The sequence below is a fragment of the Acanthochromis polyacanthus genome, chromosome 15 (assembly GCF_021347895.1).
Source record: "Acanthochromis polyacanthus isolate Apoly-LR-REF ecotype Palm Island chromosome 15, KAUST_Apoly_ChrSc, whole genome shotgun sequence".
Lineage (NCBI taxonomy): Eukaryota > Metazoa > Chordata > Actinopteri > Pomacentridae > Acanthochromis > Acanthochromis polyacanthus.
In genome coordinates, this window is record NC_067127.1 from 26,538,812 (window position 1) to 26,561,694 (window position 22,883).

Consider the following 22,883-nt stretch of genomic DNA (forward strand, 5'->3'; position numbering starts at 1 on the left):
TGCAGTCCAAAGGTCATGGCTGCAGACAGGAAGGTAAAACCAAGAAGATCTGTTTCCTTTGGCAGACACAAATGGAACTTCTAAAACTCCAGCCAAAGACAAAAGAGACATTTCAAGTCAGCATAAAATATTACGAAGGCAATTTTGAGGGCAGCCAAGACAAAAGATAAAACATAGTTGTCAGTAAATATGGAGTGATGACAGGACGAAACCAATCTGGCAACAGGGATGGAAACCATTACTCCCAACCGGACTGGAGCTTTGAAGATTGGGGGAATCTTGTGGTGGGATATCCATCCCCCCAACCATGCACCCCAGCAGAATCCACCAGTTTTCTTTCATTTGTACAGATGTCCAGCCAAATAGTATCTCTTTGTGTGTGTGTGTGTGTGTGTGTGTGTGTGTGTGTGTGTGTGTGTGTGTGTGTGTGTGTGTGTGTGTGTGTGTGTGTGTGTGTGTGTGTGTGTGTGTGTGTGTGTGTGTGTGTGTGTGTGTGAGTGAGACCATCCTTCCTGTGAGCACAAATCCGCAATGTACACACACATTCTCTACCTCAGCTCCCATGTTTCATCCTCTCCGCTCTCCCCGTGTTGTGTTTGTCGAGCTCTCAGGCCCAAATCCATTATTACCTCCTGAAATGACAACTCATTTCCACAAATGTAATCCTTTCCCTTGCCTGCGTGAAGCTGTAAAGTAAACACAGTCTTCTCTCTAGAAGGCACAGAGCAAGGAGGGTGGGGACACGCTACTTCAAATTTGCAAAGGAAACTCAGAATGGTGAGCGCCAGACCTGAAGAGCGAAAATGATAAAGACGGAGAGCATTTGAAGGGATTTATTCCAAAGCACTGCAGTCTGTATAGATATACTGTATATAGCAAACACGTGATATCATCTGGGAGTTTTTTCTAGCTCCAAGTGTCCATTTTAACAAGGATATTTCAAAGTCTGGGTTGTATTTTTCTTTATAGCAGAACATATCTGGGAGCTGGACAAGTTTGCATATGTCCAATGTAGATCAACAGTATGAAAACTGTGTTTTTGATCAAGTGTAAATTAGTGTATATTTTTTTTCTCTTTTTCAGTCAATTTATCGGGGAAGATTCAATTATTCATCCTGTGACTTCAGGACTGCAACTAACAACTATCTTTATTAACCTTTTTCATGTGTCTAGTGTTCAATGTGACATTCTCATTATACTTTTGTTTGTCCAAACAGCAATCTCAAGCTATTTCATGTGAAATTACATCAACAAAAGCAGCAATATCTCACACAAGGCAAAGAGTTTATTTTGGTATTTTAGCTTCATATATCACATTTAATTAATTGATTACCAAAATTGATTTAGATCAATTTTCTGTTGATTGTTTCAGCTCTAGATGTCTCCATTGGAATAAACTTTACTGCACCCAGAAAGCACATAACACAATACATTATGTACTGTGTCAAGACTCTCTAATGCTGCAAGTGTAAGTTTTGGAAGTTGCTCAGACTTTGGCAAAATTGTTTTGTCACCAAAAAATACAATAAGGAATATTTGATTATGACCCATTTGTTGTGGCAAAAAAAAAGTAAAACCAAATGAAAAATGTAAAAAGAAAATATGAACTATGAGAAAATGTTGGATAACTTTTGCCAATAAACAAAAACTAAGCTAATGCTAAATACAGATGAATGGACACATGAAGTAATTATTAGCTTTTGATTATTGCATTGGTTGAATCATACATTGCAGCTCTTGATTTGTAAAAGTTTAATGTGTAGCTCAAAATATCTTGTTAGTGGTTCTTGAAAGAAACCTGACTGTGATTTGTGAATTTAACTCATCTACAAATTACAATGAGAAAAAGCAGCAATAAAAAAAAAGGAAAAAAAAACAAACATGCAGGCAGCTGCCAACATTTATTCTAAAGTAAGCTCACATTAATCTAAAATTCTTAATTTGAAACATGATGTGAATGTAAGTGATAGCAATGTAACAAGTGACGCTGATATCACTCAGAGCATTAAACTGCTTCTTCTTGCTTTGTATTTAATCCATCTTTTTTTTTTTGTCGATGAACTGGTTGTGGTTTATATGCCCATATGGTACTGCCATGCACTGTGTTTCTGTTGTGATAAGACGGCAAACATGACGAACAAATTATGATCAACAGCACTGGCAGTAACCACTCAATTTACTTCTGTTATCATGTTTTGAATTTTGTTTCAGGTGCTTGCTCACACTGGACAACAGTGGAAAAGAGAGCAGAACCACCAAAACATCAAATTATAGCACAGCAGTAGAAAAAGAAGAAGTTAGACTTAATACAATGAATTTTAAGATCAAAAGAAAAATTTAATCTGGCTTCCTACCACATTAAATCAACCACTTTGTTCAAATATGAAGCCACAGTTAAAACCAAATGTAATCACTACCTCAATTCAAAGGTTGAGCATCACACAGAAACACGTTCCATCCTCCTAGACATTCACCCACTGAGATAAACAACAATATAAAAAATCCCTGTCTGCCATCAGCCTGCCCACCAATCCATCCCTCACCCTCAGCCACATCATATGTGACTGGTTTAATCGCAGGCCAATCACTGCTGGGTCACAATTAATAAAAGCCACAACAGCCGCAAATAAACAAGTCCAAATTGCTGCCTTAATCGAATGATGCAAACATCGGTGAGTTACAAAAGTTCACTGCCACCACTGACAATTTCCTAATTGTATTCACTCATTCATGGCAATTTTATTAACATGGAGCTGATGTCTTCTGCCCTTCCACTGTCGCAGCACCAGGGATCTAATTTCATTATTTTCCACAAGATTTGCTTGACTACTGCCGCCATGCTAGTGGCTCACCATGGCCAGATGTTTATGCTATTTAAATGAGGAAGCAAAGCCTGTTGGGTAAACATAATTAAAGAAAGTTGAAGCTTTCTGTCTTTTTTTCCAACTTCTCTTCCTTGCCCTCTCTTTGTCTCCCTATCTCTCCTCCTACGTGTCTCTCTCTCTCTTTCTTAACTTTACTTCATTAGACAAATTTCAATTAACATCAGAGCCACATGTTCCTCTGAGCAGGAGCACAAGGCCTGCATGGAGGGCTGGGTACGCAGAGAAGTGTGACACACAGTGGACAGCACACACACACACACACACACGCGCGAAGAGTATGCACAGATGCTTTAGCCTACACTTAACATGCAAATATGCAAAGTTTGTGCACAAACGCACAAACATCAGCAAACAAGTGAAGAAAAGAGCAGGGCAGGAAAAGCTAGTTGGTGTTTTCTTCACTGACCATTTGCTAAAGTGAACCTGGTGGAAGTGTGTGTGAATGTGTGTGTCTGGAATGCTCTTGAATCATTCACAGCTCTTTCCTACCTGTGCGGCTGATGAATCCAAACACTGTTGACCTGTGGCCTCCTCGACGTGCGTGTGTTTATTAAAATCATCACCCAGCACAGCCCAATCACACAGGCATTACTGTCCATGCCTGTCGCATGCTAAATAAGAGAAGATACAGAGTAAGAGAGAGAGAGAGAGAGAGAGAGATGGAGGGTAAATTAAATCACTCATGTCACGGTGCTAATAGGCCAGCCTCACTCTCTGTGTAATTCCAGAGGCTGGAGCCACAAAAAATAAGTTGGGTTAAAAAAAAAAAAAGGAGAGCAAGAACAATCTATTAGGGCCAATATCACAGACAGTGTGTTACAAGAGGTCATTACAAGATTATATAAACCCAGAGAGAGCATTTCCATGCAGTGGTCATTTACATGTGATTATTGCATCAGAGTTGGGCAGTGATTATACAAGCTCTGCACACACAGACCCTGGCCATACACACACACAAATTATGTCATGAGATTTAAAATAAGAGCAAACTCACAACAGCACCTGTCTGCAGGGTGCTTGTTTAGAGCAGAGATTTGTTCGCGAGCGCACCCATTTTGCAGTGTGATTTTGGGGCCGCCTCGCTCATAAAAGCCCTCATCCTAACCACCTCCATTTGATAGAAAACACCCCATTCTCTGCGTGCATTACTGCCCCACATAGTCGGCTTGATGGCTGAAGTATGCTTTGGCGCTCCAGCCATACAAGCGCTTTTTAAGTATTCAACGCGCGGCACATTCGATACCCTTTAGTGCACACGAACTGAGTAGCTGTCAAAAATACAACAGGCATCTCAAGTAATTATGCAGATTTATGCAAAACATTAACAAGAAGAATTAAAGGCACAAATGAGGTGGCTACACTTGAATTGTTAAGATTATGAATAATTACCATGAATCTTTTTGCTCTTAATATAACTTGTTTTTGATAAACAAAGCCTTAATTATCGGAATACTTTGGAGGATTCCAGTGACCTTCATTAATCTTAGACAACAAGTCTCCTGTGAGACTTGAGATGAGGCCTATGCATGTGCACGCACACACACACACACACACACACACACACACACACACACACACACACACACACACACACACACACACACACATACATGCAGGCACATGCTCACACACACACACTCATATAGGGTAAACATGCACGCATGGCGGCGCATATGCTAACTAGCCACTTCAGCCCGGAGCAAACAGACAGACAGGTACATCTCCTAGTTAAGCCAAGAGAGCTCCTCACACTCCCTGGTGTGTCCAGGTACGGTAAGCCAGGAGGACAGATGCACAGGCGCACACACACACAAACAGCAGGTGACTCAGATTCTCCTTTGAGAATTGGCAGCACCAGGTCCTTCACTAATTACAATTACATCTCACTTCCCTCCCCTTTCCACTTTCCTCCAACTTTGGACATGAATATTCCAGCAGAGCCATTGTGCATTGGACATGCTGCTCAATATGTCCCATAATTAAAAGCATGATGTGCGAGATGAAAATACTAAGGGCGCTCAGACTCTGCTCCCAGCTTGCTGTGACAGAGGGAAAAAACAGAGTACGAGATACAGCATTTTCTCCCACCTGAAAACACAGTGCAGACGAACAGTTTAATCTGTGCATACGTTCCACTTTTTAAATCATTGCACAACACAAAAACTTCAACAAATTATATCTTTTGCATGAAACAGTCTGTAATTTGTATTTTGAAATCACAAATTGTTTAAAATGAATTCATTAAAAGTTTTATGTAAGAACTGGATTGATAGAAGACGTAGTATACAGGAGAAAAGAGTACACCCCTGTGCAATATACACGGCTCAAAAAAATTAAAGGAACACTTTTTAATCTAAGTATTGCATCAAATGTGAACTTTGTGGACTTCGCAAATTAGCTCTGGCTATAAATGTCATAGTGTTATACATGTTTATTGTATACACTGGTCCCTATTAAATAAACTATAAATAAATAAATCAGTGAAACATGTGGGATACTGATCTGGTCAAGTAAGTAACTGAGGGGCTTTTTAGTCAGTTTCAGCTGCTTTGGTGTTCATAAAATTAACAACAGATGCACTAGAGGGGTAACAATGAGACAAAGCCCAAAACAGGAATGAGTTTACAGGTGAAGGCCACTGACATTTTTTTCCTTCCTAATATTGTCTGACTGTTTTTCACTAGTTTTGCATTTGGCTAGGGTCAGTGTCACTTCTGCTAGCATGAGGTGATACCTGGACCCTACAGAGGTTCCACAGACAGTCCAACTCCTCCAGGATGGCACATCAATGCGTGCCATTGCCAGAAGGTTTGCTGTGTCTCTCAGCACATTCTCAAGTGCATGGAGGAGATTCCAGGAGACAGGCAGTTAGTCTGGGAGAGCTTGACAGGGCTGTCGAAGGTCCTCAGCCGATCAGCAGGACAGGTATCTGCTCCTTTGTGCAAGGAGGAACAGGATGAGCACTGCAATAGCTCTACAAAATGACCTCCAGCAGACCACTGGTGTGAACGTCTCTGATCAAACAATCAGAAAGAGATTTAATGAGAGTGGTCTGAGGGCCCAGCGTCCTCTAGTGCCCGCTGTGCTCGCTGACTGGCACCGTGGAGCTCGGCTGGCATTTGCCATAGAACACAGGAATTTGCAAGTCCACCACTGGTGCCCTGTGCTTTTCACAGATGAGAGCAGGTTCACCCTAAGCGCATGTGACAGGCATGAAAGGGTCTGGAGAAGCCGTGGAGAACGTTATGCTGCCTGAAACATTGTTCAGCATGACCGGTTTGGTGGTGGGTCAGTGATGGTGTGGGGAGGCATATCCATGGAGGGACGCACAGACCTCTACAGGCTGGACAATGGCATTCTGACTGCCATTAGGTATCAGGATGAAATCCTTTGACCCATTGTCAGACCCTACATTGGTGCAGTGGTCCTGGATTCCTTCTGGTGCACGACAATGCCCAGTCTTATGTGGTAAGAGAACTCATGCAGTTCCTGGAGGATGAAGGAACTGATACCATTAGCTGGCCCCCATGCTCACCTGACCTGAATCCAATAGAACACCTTTGGAACATTGTGTTTTGTTCCATCCAACACCATCAGGTTGCTCCTCAGACTGTCCAGGAGCTCAGCGATGCCCTGGTCCACTTCTGGGAGGAGATACCCCAGGACACCATCTGTCGTCTCATTCAGAGCTTGTCCCGGCATCGTCAGTCATGCATACAAGCACATGGAGACCATACAAACTACTGAATACCGTTTTGAGTTGCTGCCAAGGAATTTCAGCAAGATGGACTAGCCTGCCACATCAGTTTTTCACTATGATTTTGGGGTGTCTTGAATTTAGCCCTCCTGGGGGGTTGATAATTTTCATTCCCATCAAACAATGTGGCACTTTTCATTCCTAACACATTATCCAGTCCATATCAATGCTAAGATCCAGTTTGTTTTTTCCCCGTATTGAAATATGATGTATTTTCAAAGTGTTCCTTTAAGTTTTTTTGAGCAGTGTAATTTAAATAACAAATGATTCAAAATTGTATGAGTTTACAATATTTGCATTACTTCTAAGTTGCGCAGTAAGGTATCAGCTCTTACACAAAATTAAAAACTAACAGTTTAGACAGACTCAAACCTTCTCAGCTTGGAGGATACCAGTTTTGCAAGTTCTGGAGAGATATTCTGCCTTTCTTCAGAAAAGTTTGGGTCATTTTACCTTTCTCTTTAAAATATCTCAAAAGTATTCTATTGAGTTCATTCAAGCAACACAATTGGTCAGTTTCTAGTTTTCACTCTTTTGTACTTCTTTAGAAATTTGTTTGATTTTGGCTGTGTGCTTTGGATTGCTTTCATGCAAATATAGGCAAATATTCCTCTTCTACCAATCTTCTACAGACTGGGAGTCATCTTGTTAGTTAGTGTTTTAGTGTATTCACAGACATCCATGGTGCCATTTGTTGATGTCACACATTTTCATTCAGACAACCCCACATCATCACTCTCCCATCTTTAACTGTGCGTTCACTGTAGTACTTACTGCCAGGTTCACACCAAACATGCGGGACTCATCTGAGCCAAACAAATTTATCTTTGTCTCATCTGATCAAAGAATGTGCTCCAACATTCACCGGACTTCTTTTCATGTCTTTTACCAAAGTTTAACCTTAAAGTTGTGTTCACTGTTCATTAAGGTTGACATTATGCAGGGTCCGTTACACTGTCTGAGCTTTCACAGAAAGTCAGATTTCCATTATTAACCTCAATGTCAAGACTGAAGCACTTGTCTTGTCTGTCCATTGTGTCACTTTTACAATTCCTTCTATACCTCCTGATTACTGCTGCAATTGTGCTTCCATTGAGTTTTTGTTTGTCCCTCATCCTGTATTCTTTTCCATCTTTGTAGTTTCTTCTGGCAGTTCCTTTCCATGTGCGCCAGGATGCAAGCAAACAGATAGACAAAGCCCATAGGTACAAAACTGAAATCTGCTGTTTACAGGTCATTTTATAACCATGCAATTAGGCTGCCTGGATATCAGGTGTACTTAATTTTCAGTGATCACAGGATTTCTAACTTGTTTGTCAGTAGTCACGGGTGTCACTCAGTTGTTGCACTGAGTTTCCACTTTTGGGCCTGTATTTTCTATATATACTTACTGAAGTACTTGTTTTGATTGTTCATATAAAGAAATGCGTTGCTGTTCAACTTAGAAAAATTACAGTTGTTGAGAGATGATTCAACTCTGAATTTTCTGACATTTAAGTGGTATTGCACAGGGGTATACTCATGTCATTTGTACACTGTAGCTTGAACAAATGGAACTGAAAAAGGATTTAAAAACTAAATCCAGTTTCTAATTTTGAAAAGCCACCAAGGCATTCTTTTAATCCTTTTACAATGCTTTTTTATCCAACATTTTCACTTTGTAGTTTGGCTAACTCATGAGATGAAACATTCACTCTTAGATGACAGAACTCATTTTGCCCTCAGCAGAATTTCCATCAATGGTCTCTTGTAGTTCCAGGGACTAAAGTCTGGGAAGTTTCCAAAATTCTAAAAGGTTCCTTCTACACTTTTAGTGTCCGTATTTCCACTTCAGTCTAAAGCCTCACAAAGATGAGGAAAATTAGTCCGTTTTCTTAGCAAGTTATTTTTGCCTGCAACATTACTCACAGATAAAGAGCTCAATTAAGTTTTTTGGTAAAACCTTTTCATTGCAGATTTCAATTTTTTTATTGGATTTTATTCTCAGCATGAGTGCTTAACTGGATTTTTTCTGCACCTATGTTGCTCTGTCAAAGCACAACAAACGCAAATGAAATGACCCTGTTGGCAGGTGCTGCTTTACAGTTTTTTATGATTGCATAAACACTAAAAACAAAACAATTGCATAATTGTCAACACCTTACACTCAAGGAGCAAAACATTGGACCAGATTTTCACCATTATAAACACAAAGTCAGCCTCATACTTTTTTTTGCAGAACAATTCACACAGTGATTTGCGAAATACTAAGCACACTTGTATACATTAGACACAGAAGTATATCATGATGTCACTTCCTTGCAGTTTCAAAGCACTGACTGATAAATTACCACACCCATGGGCCACTTGGTTAAACATGCACATCAAGTGTGCAAACATGATTGCTTTATTGTAGACACACCAATCAGGTTTGAGCACTATAAAACTACCGTCATGCCAATGTGGGTCCTTAGAACATAGATCACATTCTCACATTTTTGGACCAATTGCAAAACCTCGACACAGTAATTAACCAAATGCACCGATGCAACATATTGACAGTCTGAGGTAATGTCTCATTCCACTGGTACTGTACCTTGCACCATATTCTCCATTTCTAAACCCATCGAAGAATTTTTCTTGGCATGGTGGTGGAAGGTTTATGATCTCTGGCCCCAGGCTCAGGTGCCCCTCATTCAGGCCATGGAAGAGGTTTCTGACCAAATCAACACCGCAGCTGTGCAAGGATGGATTTGTCATTCGAGACATTGAATTGCTAGTGAGAATATTGCCTGCGATGTTGATGAAATTCTCTGGCCAGATCCAGCTAGGCGAAGAGATGTATAGTATTTATTTTATTCAGATTGCTTTTTGTTTTCTTCTTTTACTTTACAGTACTTTTAACTTGGACTGGTAGTACAATATTTTTATTTGTCTATTTTCTGGGCTTACAGTGTTGAGCGTTGTTGTGTGATTGTATATGTTGAAGGATTTTGGTTAAATGAAGAGAAATAAATCATATTTTCTATAGTCTGCAGCATTGAGCTTGTGTTACATTTGGTGAATTTACCATGTTGTGTATTTGTACTCTCTCTGTGTACTTCATTTACAGTAATCTAATCACTGAGAGGTAGAATTGCTAAAAGTGTTTTATGTTAAACATAGCAGTGTGTAACTGGTTCAAACAGAAATAAGGCTTATGAAATGTGTGTGTTTCATATGGTAACATGATATGTTTTATACAAATGTGTGTAGTTTTTACAAGAGTGTTTCATTTTGCAAAGGATCTAAGGTGTTGTGCATATTGTGTGTGTTGTGCTAATTGTGTGCAGTGATTTGAAATTCCGAGCCCTGTTTTCAAAAGCAATCGTAAAAAACTGTTAAAACAGAGATTCTAAAAATGCTGAAACAGTAGCATTCAAGACCCTTGGAGATCCAATCCTGAAGGCTGCTGGATCAACCTTAAGCAGGGTGTGAGGGTACATCCATGGATGTGTTAGGAAAGCTGGATACAGTGCACCATTCATTCAGTTGGACAATTTGTCCCTGTGGTCACTTGTGGCATTGCAATGAAAAAAAAAATTCCCTGCGACCAAAAAAACATTTATGCTGTGGACGACAAGTATGAAAGACACGTCTGCACAGTAACTGAGAGTTGATAAAGGTGATAGGGCATTTTATCTTTACAGGGGGCTGAATGTAATAAAAAGCTCTGAAGAAAACCCTAAATATGTAGTCATGACTTTCATCTATATGAAGGATTAACCTAAGTTAAGTTGACGTTAATTTGAACCCCTGTTAAAACATGAAACTGCTAAAATTTTTGGGAAAAAAAAGGTGCATTAGATAAAGAGCAAAGATAAATATATGCTTCTGCATTTGCATACACACGCTGCATTGTGGAGCTGCAGTAACTACAGTGTCCCAAGTTTGGTTGAGGCAAATGATGCTTGAATGAATAAAGAATGTCTAAGCATTACTCATGTCATTAGTATTTAAATACTGTGCATAGTTAATAATATCAGATTACGTTTGATTACTATGTGTGTTGAGCATAGTAAGTGATGACTTTGCACCCTGTGATGGTTCAATAATTAGGTCTGGTCCCATGGGCGCCATGCACCCAGGGGTCCTGTCAATCAAATCATAGTTGATTGTTTTTGTTTTGCTGCCATGTTGTTTCTATTTATTTCTGTCTTCCTAATGATCTCTTGCTTGTGTGTTGTAGAAAGAGTAAGTCAAGAGTTATTCCCTTCTCTTTACACATACACAGAAACACACCTCTCACTGCAGAAACTTAATAGAGAAGGTCACTCCCACACACACACACACATCTTTATTGAACATCAGTCAGTTTAAGAGAGGATCCAATGTGTACTTCATGCACTACACACATGCTCAATCACACGACAACTTCTTGATAATCTTTTCATCAGCATCAAGTGTGACAAACAAACTACTGATCAACCAGAGATAGTAAAGACTTTTAAAGCCATCAGACACCGTAAAGCAGCAGCTATATAAATATTACATTTTGTGTGACTCCAATGTGTATTATTCAGTGTAAACTGAATCTGAGGAAAAACAAAATTAATATTTGAAACAAACATGGAAAAAATTGTATTTTAAGTTTTAAAGCATAAGTATTTTCTACCTCTATTGGTGACCAGTGGGAATAGCCACTCGTCAAGTCTGTGACAGCTTTCAGTGACCTAAAATGGACATGAATCAGTTTATCTGCTTCCAGCTATTTGTCTGAAATCTGCTTCGTTTCACTGGGTTCCATGTATGCACTATTTGTTCACTACAATTTGCATATTTTTGACGCACAGTTTTCTGTCAAATAAAAGTAATATACATGTAGTAGCCTGGTTCCAGACCTCTAAATTGCATCTTAAGTTTCCTTCTTTTAGCCCTTTATATTGGCCTGTTGTTCATTGATGTTGAAGCTCATTCACAATTGTGTCCCCTGGATAAAGAAACAACAAAGTGATTCTGAGCTGTGAAAGCAAGATTAAGAAAATAAAGCAGAAATCAGCTACAAGCATAATGGAGAAGTAAAAAATAAACTGATGCAGCTGTACAATCTCTTGACTTTTATGAAGCACAATATCTCAGATTCGTCCTTTAATTGTGCTATTTTCTTTGTGTGTTTTTGGTCCTATAAAGTCTAGTTCTTTCACATCTTTGGTTTAGATCAGTGGTGTAGTCCAGGGTATACGGCGGTATACGGCGTATACCCACTTATTTTTCAGTTAGCATTGCGTATACCCACTTCTAATGCTCCCTGGTGCGCATCATTCAGTAATATCTGTGTGCCAGGTAGCCCTCTTTTCCTTAAGGATGATGAAGCCATGAACAACCCTCCTCTGCCTGTAATTGGCTGGTACATGCTACCTTCACTGATTCGATTGGTTAACTTTAGGGATGAGCCAATCAGAGGCAGAGTAGGGCGGGTCATACAGAGGAAAATTTTGCTAACACCTCTGTGGCACTCCAGTTGATTGACAGGTCTGCTTGAAAGATGCGCGGAAATGCGAGAAAGTCAGAAAAAACACCTTTCAAGTGACTGACACGTATCGAGCGAACCTACTTTCATGAACGATATAATTTTCAGGTAAGTTTTAAGGTGGTTTCCAAATGAATCATTGTTTTAAAATACTGGCAACATGACTGCACATTTCAAGGAGAGGATATTTTGTCGCCAGTGGTTAAAGCTGCAGTCAATTCCAGCCATTTTCAGTACAAAAAATCTCTAATATTCTATTTGTAAATAAAAATATGACGAGAAATACTGGGAATATTGGACGCGCATCGCGAGGTGCATTTCCTTGAAAACGACCTATTCATGGATCATATACCGTCTTCAAGACATGTTTTGGACAAAATAGTTTACTGGCTTGTTTCGTCTGGATGTCCAAGGTTGGATTATGGCCGTTTTTTGTGGAATATTTTCATCCGTGTGTAATAATGAACCCGGAAATGTGAGTCGCACTGTGTACGTTGAAGCCGTGTATAGAGAAAGGATGGATGGATATTCGTTGTTTGTCGGACAAATGTGTTTATATTACCCGCTGTGGTAATCACATCTGAAAGTGGTTTATACCGGCGGATTCATGAGAATCTAAGCTTTCCATCGGCGTATAGTGTTTGTATAATCGCGTTTGCAGTTTCTATCATTTAGCAAATTGCTTATGCAGATCTCAAAGAGTACCGCGGGTGGGACACTGAAGCGTAGCTGAAGCGCAACGGGTTAAACTGAGTGTCGGGCCGAGTCTGACCAACATTTTGAAAGGCTAACGTTATTCTAACGTAAGTCTGAAGCTAGCTAGATTGGGATAATGTGGGAAAACCTCTAGGCTGGTAGTTGATTTTAAAGTAAGTAAAAACACAAGAATGGGGACAGGTAGTTTAAGATTCGACCTAAAATAATATTGAGGTTTTATTCATGATGGAATATGAACAAGGATGCACTGTCAACTTCACATTTGAAGTATTTTATTTAAATAAATGTTCAAAAGTAACTGAAACACCATGTTTGCCTCATGATGAATATATGTTACATTCATCCAGTTTGCTTGTGTGACCAGTAATAACTACAAACTGCTCCTAATCAAGTCATGATAATTTTATAATAGTGGGCAAGTAGAAATGACTGAATAAATTGAATAGTCTTCTATGTCACTGTTTCTAAAACAGGGCGTTTTTTTGGACTAATTTAAAAAAAAAGGTGAAAATTAAGAGTATACTCACTTCTCCAGGGACCACTACACCACTGGTTTAGATTACTGACCAGGTAGCTTTTGGACCAGTCAGCAGTTTCCACGTTGAAAGAAAAATAAATCACCTAGATAGACTCATTACTCACTGCTGGTTATATAGAAATATTTTATTAATCCCAGAGCGGAAATTTGTTAAATTATTGGTTAGTACAAAGCAAAACTAACCTCCAACTTCCTAGCAGGAAAAATGGCTAACATGAGCACAACATGAGGTTTAATTCAGACTACATGTACTTTGCTGTACAGGCTTCAGAATTAAACTGTACACAGTTTTTTTTCTTTTTTTAATGTCAAATTAAATTTGATGAGGACACTGGAACTTTCTTCACATTAATACATGAAACAAATGCCTTTTATCCATGTTACATTGCCCCTTCCACTTGATTTTTCACCAGTGCTCATTCAGTGACATCATTTCAACAGTTGAATTGCACCTGACTGGAGAATTAACACAACCACCTCTTAATCTGAGTGACTCAAACTTTGACATGTGTGTAGCAGTAGTGAGTGCACTGCACACTAGTTCATAATGTCTTTTGCAAAATTTCTGAAAATAGAGTTCAAAACTGCATAAGACTCTGATCCAAAATATTTTAATGTAAACCTGGGAATACTCATACAGTTTGACGATTACTTTTAAAAACACAAGAAGATTATTTTCAGCCAACAGGTTAGTGACACCGACCATTTTAACCCCTTTGTACAAAAATTCAGATTTCCTTGCATTGAAGCAAAGTTCATGACACTCAGCTGGATTTGATCAACTCACCATTGTTCACCTGTTAGAAATATGGCTGTGCCTCAAGTTTCCAAGAAAACACTGTTAAGTTGTATCACTAAGTAGTCACTAAGTGGTAGTGTGATAGTTATAAACAATGCCTCTCAACTAAATGAAAGTGTCAGTAGTCATATTGTTGACTTTATACCTCTCAACCCAGCCGGCCAGCAGCATATACGTCCTCCCATATGAGCGGGGTTCTGCTTCAAGGTCTCTTCCTGTTAAAAGGGAGTTTTTTCTTGCCACTGGGCTTGCTCTGGTGATTCAGGCATATGGGTTCTGTAAAGCATCTTGAGAAAATCTGAATTGTAATTGGTACATAAGTGAAATTGAATTGTTATTCTTAGCAAACAGGAACTTTCTCATTGTCAAATCGTGACTAGACTGAAGGTTTCTAAGGGGGCAGTGTCTGGAACTCTGGAACACTCTGTGGAAACTGGATCAGCTATATATAAAGTCGGACCAGACTGACAAAACTTTTGGGCACCACTGGACATTTGGATAGAAATCTACCTTATGGTGCTAGTGGAGAAAGCAACAGAAACACACTATGACACAAATTACTCGAACAATAATACTTTTTTCTCTTTTGTGTGTAGATAGAAGTTAAGTTTTTGCTGGCTGGAGAGTTGTATATTCATAAATCACTTAAAAGCAAAAAGACCTCCAAAAGCCCAAAATCTCAGCACCTGGCCAAGTAATTGTTATTGATTAGAGAGTGCTCTCCTACAAATATATATGCCAGGGTTATTGTGCGCTTTTGTAGCTCAATTTTTATTGAATGTGAACTTTAAAATTTAAGCTTTTTGACCTCATAAATACTGTGTCAAAGCAGGGAAAAGCTGGATGATAAGGACCTTTAAAGTAATTTCAGGCTTGATTGTTTGGTTGACAGAAATGTCCATGGGGTAAATTCAGAGAATTAGAGTTTCAATCTATACATTGCTGTAAATTGTTTCTGACAGGAGGTCACCGTTTGTCTGTTATGTTTGTGTACAACATCACCGTTTGAGAATAACATGCATACAGAGGCATCGATGTTTGAAATATGTTTGCATAGACACTGCTGCTTGTTGCTGGACTGAGTCAACATCTTGTCCTAGGATGTTTCTGGGATGATGGCTACAGAGTCCAGACCTGTGTGGCTGCTCTGCTGTCCCTAATAACAGGAACCTGAAGAGTAACTCAGGCCTGCTCTATTGATCATGAAAACACAACATCCCTCATCCAGAGGAGAACAAAACAAGCCAATATAGCTTTCAAATGCTTTACTGCCCTCTAGAAAACATCAATGGGGGAATATTGTCCCAGTTTACATAAAAGAGCAAAGGAAAAGAGAAAAAAAATGGCCGCCGTTAAGCTGTTAGTCAAGAGAGCCAGATTTACCGTTTCTATTTCTACATTTTCCCTCTGCGGATCGATGGAGGAGTCAGTTCATTTTCTCTGACATCAATACTGCTGAGCCCGGTACAGTTCGCTCCCCTCCAACTGCCTTTCATCCTGGCCACACTGGAGCTTGTGGATGTTGGTGTTAGCCTGACGCTCGAGGTAGCGGCTGCCCTCCCCAGCACAGGATCAGCTCAGGCTCACCTTTCCATGCTGTAACCTCAGCCATGTGGAGAAAGGAAAGGGAGGGAGGGAAGGAGGGAGGGAGTAAATAAAAAAAGAAAAAAATAGCTGACCTCTCCTGAGTGGTTCGGGGCGATGTCTACCTTCTTTGTAGTCAGTTGTTGGGATTTTCGAGGACCTTTTCTGAGTTGGTGTTTGGCGGCAGGATGCTAAATGTTGGCCCGGCTACTGGATTTCCTGCCCTAGTGTCTGAATGTGGAGGTATCTGACGGGTGGGGGGTGGGTTGCCTTCTTGAAACGCCTTTGGAGGTATGCGGTGCCCTTGCCGGCAGCTCTCAACAGTTTCTCCTCCCCCCAACACTCACCCCAGCCCAAACCTTAAAGCAGCGCAGGGAGAGGGAACTGGCCTGTATCGCAGTGCTCAGGGGCAGCCCCAACCTCCATCCCAGCACCCTGACCTCACCTCCTGCAGGGGGGTGAGGTGGTCGTAGAGGAGGCCTGTGGAGGAATGGAGGGGGGTAGGAAGGGTGAGGAGGGGGGGACTTGGCATGCAACTTTGAGAGTGTGGAACAAGGTGCTTACAGGAAATCATACCCCGGGACGGGAGCACTACACTCTGCTCATATGACTTCTGTTTGATGCCTGTCTTCCTTTTTCCTTTTATTCTTATTTCTTTGTTTTTTCTTTTCTTTTTTTTTGTCTTGTTTGATTTTTGTTCTTTTACAAAAGAGGGCACATGTGCAGCAAGGCAAATCAATGGCTTTAATAGGTTTGAAGTTTCTCTTTGCTAAAGGTTTGACAAAATCCCAGCATCCAAAACAAGTCTTTTGTTTTTTTTCCGGGGCGGTAGATAAAAAAGCGTGAACACCTACATAGTCTGACAAAAAAATTTTTAAAAATCTAGTACATCTTCTACACAAAATTAAACAAACTTCTTTGGCTTAAACTTGTCTTTCACAGCATCTCAATATTAAATGCTGTCTTTTGAATTTTTATCACAGTTTAATTTCTTTTATTAAAACTCTAAAAGAATTCTGCAGGGAAAGTAAAACTATTTCATCATGTCCTCAATATAAATCAACCTGTTTCAAGGAAATACTCCAGAATGAGCAGGCTGCTGCAATACAATTGATAAAATGATGTATGACTGCAGAGAATCATTCAAAATATTTTTATTAGGAACAAAGACTACTAGGTCCTTAATAATGAACAGAAACTGATAGGCCAAAGAAGGAGGATTCTGCAGTGTAGTGTGCTATAAAAAGACTCTTCAAGAAAGTTGGAATGTGTCGTGATGTTAGAATGAATAAACCTTTTTTATTTAAACAATAAAGTAAAATCAGTACTTTTCAAAGAATGGTCAGCAGTAATCAGTCACAACAGTAGACTGCACACACTAAAAAATCAGATCTTTAAAGAAGGCAAGATTAAAACACAATCTTCACTAACAATGTTTTAATCTAAATCTTGAAAGACAATACGCTTCTATATGCATTTAATTTTCTCTATAACACATAGCAGTCAATCCTTTTGCCAAACTTTATTTGTATAGCACCTTTCTTGCAGATTAATGTAGTTCAACATTGTTAATGGTTTAAATCAAAGCATAGATGATTGATAACAAAAAGAAGAGAGTGTTTATAATCCAGTTATTTATGTTAATCATTCAACTAGCAAATGCTATTACCCAGAGCAATATAATTAAAGCACAATCCAAGACATCAGTTTCATACTACATCTACAAAGTGTACTCATGGGCCTCAATCTGCTAGAAATACAAGTGTCATCTGGGTAATAAAGTTTACAACACAAAGGTGATAAATGAAATAATTCTGGAAAATTCTTGGAGCAAATTCAGTTAGGTTGTGTCAGAAAACACCTCCCTTCGTCACTCATTCATGACTCCCGATAGACAGTAAATCGCTTTCTCAATATAAGACGTAAATGAAATCATATGGAATAAATTTCCTATCATAATTCAAGAGCATTTTAAATTGATTTGAGGGCAGCATTTATCGATTTCATTCTCAGATTTCGTGATATTGTCTCTCAGAACTCTGCTCTCGCGCTCAAATTTGCTCTGCGCGTGCTCAAACTGTGTCCTCGCACTCGGTTACGATGCTGCTCGCGCAGATTTCTTGCGCTCAAACTCAAACTCTTCCTCTTGCTCTCACGGAACTTGTGCTCATGGATCTCTGCTCTGCTCTCGGATTTTTTGTGTATCAACGCTGTCAACCAATAGAAGGCCGGCTAGCTTTGACCAATCAGATTATCCCTGTTTGTATACAGGTGCGTTCGCTGTTTTTCCGAGGAGCGTCGCTTACGGCCGGGCACTCTTTCAACAGGTTTTATCCACTCCCTACCTCCGGAGCTGTAATAAAATCGCTGCCAGCTGTAGAGCTGCACAACACTGGTAGTTTTGGTGTGTGAATTGTAGCACATTGCACCATGCATGGTGGCACAGCACACTGCAGTGTGAGAATACACATGGCAATAGATAAAATCTGAGGATTAAGAAAACTTCTCCAGCCACCAGACAACACAATGCATGACAACATGCTGACAATAGAAAAACATGTCAGTCCTCTGTTTAGCATTTACTTCTCAGTCACAATCTATAGAAACAACATGTGTCCTTCCATGTCCATCATCTTTCAGTGCACCTTGGAAACACCCTGGTTGTAGTCAGCGCAATTTGATTCAGTAATTGGTTGTGTTTTCTATATTTGCGAGGTTTTTCTCTAAATGCTGTTCATGTGTCGCCAAACTGCTGAAGATGATTTGTTAATTTGATTTTTTTTACCTTTTTGCAAGTGTTTCTTCAAATTGCTGTGTGTTGAATTCTCAGGGCCGCTGTAATTATTCAGAAAAAAAGTGTACAAGCTCTGAACTCTTCCACTGTTGTGGAATTTATTTTGAAGGGGTAAAGATTTTAAAACACAGAATTCTCTCAAATAAAATGTAGTTCACTGACCCTGTAAACAGGGAGTGACTCTGGACAAGGATCCAGCTTATAAATGTTGCAGCCCGATCTCACGAGGATTCGTGAAACTGTTACGTAAATTTTTGTTTCGGTTTCGTGCGCACCAACACGATTTCGTCATGTTTTTCGTGCCGCTCACCACGAAATGCGCACCAATGTATTTTAAACGGCGGACTTTTCGTGCCACCCAGAACGTATTTCAAACGAATGTGTGTATTATATTTTTAATGTAAAACCATGGCGAATCCAACGCTATATTTTGCATGACATCGTCCCTAACCATAACCCTAACCATAACCCTAACCATAACCTAACCATAACCTAACCATAACCCGGTGGTACACTTACCAATTTGCATAGGAATTTAAAGAATGTCCGGCGGCCGGTGGCCGCAAACGCAATTACACAAGCAGTATACGCCGATGGACAGCTTAGATCGTCATGAATCCGCTGGTATAAACCACTTTCAGCTGTGATTACCACAGCGGGTTTCGTTGTGAGCAACACGAAAAACATTTCGTGGTGAGCGGCACGAAAAACATGACGAAATCGTGTTGGTGCGCACGAAAAAGAAACAAAAAATTTACGTAACAGTTTCACGAATCCCCGTGAGACCGTGTTGAAATGTTCTAAGTTTTGATTTTTCTTTTTTTGGTCCGTTTTATACTAATCAGTTTCTTTACCACACCCAATATGCTCTGAATCTAATATTAGAATCTCCTTCAGTAGTTTATATTTGTCAACATAGTGGAGCAGTTTTCCCCAGTCCAGTATTCCATAATCCACTGTGCAACCACAGAAACGTATGTGCAACATATTGCTCAGAGTCTGACCCCTATCCCTCCCTAATTAGGCCTAAGTGAAGTGTTGTTGTTGTCTTCGAGCCCCCTGCCCTCGCCTGCAGGTATCTGCTCCAACATGGACTCCAGAAGAAACTGCCAGCGCTGCTGCCATTTGGGCTTTGGTGTGTTTGTGACACACACACGTGTGCGCTCTCAGAATCTGCCCCCACCTCCAGGCAAACAGATGTCCCTCCCTCAGCTAGTGTGTCCACATTTACACACAAACGCACACATACATCTGAAGCGACATCGATGTTCAGAAAAGGAACGAAGCCCTCCGTCTGGCTCTGTTCACACTGCAGCTTGTCACAGAAATCTGGTGCATTGAGTTTTACTACAAGACACAGAATCACAATTTGAGCTTGTCACATTTGCCAGTACAATTACTAAATCTGACAGTGACACACTTATGACCAGTTTCCTAATTTTAGCGCACACGACAACGTGGGGCTAGCATGAGCATGGGCCGGACAACAAAAACGGCAGTGAGGAAAGGAATATTCAAATTTTGCAGTGATATCCTCTGTCAAAACTTAAAAGCACGGTGAAGTTATTTTTTTTCTTTTGTTATTTTTACTACATGCACATGTGTCTTTTCAACACTGCTGTCAGTTCTCTATGGTATGAGACAGAGGTTACATCCTAAAATAGACATGAGTGTCTCTTTTTAGGATTCCTGTAAGAAACAAATATTACCAAATATGTTTTTGCTGGAAAGTGGGGCCAAAAACCATCACAAATTGTATGCATCTATATTTAAATACATTTTTCCTGCTTAACTCTCTCTCACACACACACATAGAACCACACTTTTTCACCCCCTCCCTACCCCCATTTTCACCCTCCCACCCGTCACCCTCCTCCCATTTGTGATTTTGCCATTACAGAAGGTTTTATATGTGTGTGTGAAAGAGAGACTGCATGCAGTGCATTTGTAAGAGAGGCTCGACCTGACAAATGTATTCGGCTCCCAGCAGCACCGCCGAGCCCCAAAATTCATGTAAAACACCAGTAACTCCCGGTGCTTTTTAAAAAGGGATCGGCTGATACAGGATAATGATGGAGATTTCAGCTTGATTATGGGAGCCCATCCCCATCAAATATTCCATTCCCTTTTTTAACATTCAGGCTTTATGGAAAAAAAGAATAAAATCAGACCAGCGTACCTGGAGCTGTAGGCGCTGAGGCCTGAGCAATCTGTGGAAGAGACAGAGGAGAGACAGAGTGCATGTGGAGGTGGAGAGAGGTTTATGGTGGTGAAAAGAAAATGATGTGTAGTTTTCAATGGGCAAGAAACAAAAAGACATTTAGCCTCAAATTCATTATTTTAATCTTATTTTTAAAAGAAATCTAAAATTCTTAACTGCTATTTTTTGGTTGCTCTGATTTAGTTTTTTACATGCAAAATCCTTTAATTTTGCCTCCTCATTCTCGTCTTAGAGTAATTCACAACCCTCTTGTCAAAAAGCAGAATAGATAATTAAAGTGGTCACACGATGAATGACGGAAACAAAAACAGTTTTCAGCCATTTATTTAGATTTTCCCCTAATGAGTTGCTGAACCATTTGACCACTTTGGCCCTGCAAAGATCAAACGTATTTTATGGTATGTGCAACGAGTCACAAAGCTCATTTTAAATGATCTCAAGCCAAAAGGGTTGAAAAGAATTTTCACATAGCACACAAAATCATCATCAAATGAGGAAATACATCATGCATCAGGTTTGTCACTCCATCACTATGCTGTCCATGTTTCCTATTGAATTCGAAATCATTCATGACTTTTGAATAAAACTGTCACCGTCCGAAAATGCTGTCAAAAAATATCAAATTCTCTGCAGCGTGCAGTGATCATTTTCAGGAAAAAAAATGAAATAAATCAGAATGAAAAAGAACAACATTTTAAACACAAAAGATTTGAAATGAAGTACAGTGAAGCTTTATTTTGCAAAATAATGCAAGGAATCAAAATGAGTCTTTAAATTCATAACTTTAAACACTAATCCAAAACCAGGTGCTCAGTCCTCACTATCCTCCCAGCTCGTGATACAATTTCTTACAGCTGCTTATTACGGTACAAAAAGCTAGATTCATTTTAACTAAAATATAAAACTAATGTAGGCCAATGAACTGCTGTAATTATGTGTGTAAAGTTTGTCTTATTGTTTACTGTGTTTTTATCGGAACACAATCGTAACACAGAACACTCAGTCACTTTGCTTCAAGTGAATTTAAGGTTATAAACTGTGAAGTCATTTAAAACTAAATGATTAAAGAAATAAGAGTTTTCTAAAGAAAATCCTATTTCTTATTTCAATGTGTATCATTTCTGGAAAATGACAGCAGCAGCAGCACTGGAGGTGGATATTATTTATTGCATAATTTGACCCTGTCAATTTTGTTACTGGATACAATTCCATAATAAATTAACACAAGGTTTTGATGCTCTAATTAAATAGACATACAATCAGTTAACAAATGAGAAGGAGCTCTTTTCTTGCTGTGTGGTATGTAATCTTTTGAGACAGAAATGCAGGTACTGGAGAGAAACAGTCAAAATAATGATAAAATGTTGCAGAGCAAATAAAGAAAATGTGACTGACTGTGCACTTCATTCATAGACAGCAAAAAAATGTGTTTGTTTTTCTATTGAGTAAAAGTTTGTCTTTACAAGCATGTAAGATGCTAAATATCTGCTAATTCCAGTTACTTGGAATCACTGAATATATAGCAAGTCAGAATAAATATAATGCATTGTAGTGGTGTACAATTATTTACTGTTGCAGTGACATCCTTCTGGCTAATTTTCTGGAAATACTGTCAGTTAATTCAGGAGGTTTTAGTGAGATGTTTAGAAGAAAAATGAATACATTGTACATGAATGAATTGTATTCACTACAGAAGAAGTCCATTGTGACAACATTTAAGTTGAATGTTTTTTTTCACATGCTGCTAATAAAATATCATCCATCATAGGGATTATTACAGTAAGATTTTCAAAATATAATGAGATTTTTTTTAAACCCAATTGTGTTTGTAATTGAATGTTTATGCTTTTAGAAATGTTTAGGGCTCATTTCTAACTTGCAGGATTTTAAGCAAGAAAATAAACAAAAGCAAATTTTTAATAAAGGCTAATTTTGGATCAAATTAAAGCACGTATTGTGTATGAGAAAATGATCAAATTAAATATCACTGTGATGAGCCTAAAAAATCCTAAAATTATCACTAAAGAAATCAAAATCAATCCTCAGATTATCTCTGCATTCATTTTTTTTAAATTAAAATCAAGATGACTTATTAATACT

General features: G+C 39.3%; 1 protein-coding gene across 44 annotated transcripts in view; it reads right to left on the minus strand.

Annotated features, from left to right (window-relative positions):
* Window positions 1-22,883, minus strand: part of LOC110961245 (uncharacterized) — a 557,011-nt gene that overhangs the window by 473,626 nt on the left and 60,502 nt on the right. For 43 of the 44 annotated variants that reach the window (XR_007947017.1, XR_007947023.1, XR_007947020.1 and 40 more), the window contains exon 3: window positions 3,375-3,496. The exons of the other annotated variant lie outside the window; for it this stretch is intronic. Coding sequence is in view for 3 of the 43 variants with exons in the window: in XM_051959633.1 (XP_051815593.1) it covers window positions 3,375-3,496 (122 nt within the window). In the remaining 40 variants the exon portion in view is untranslated. The remainder of the gene's footprint in view (window positions 1-3,374; window positions 3,497-22,883) is intronic. 44 annotated transcript variants of the gene reach the window in all.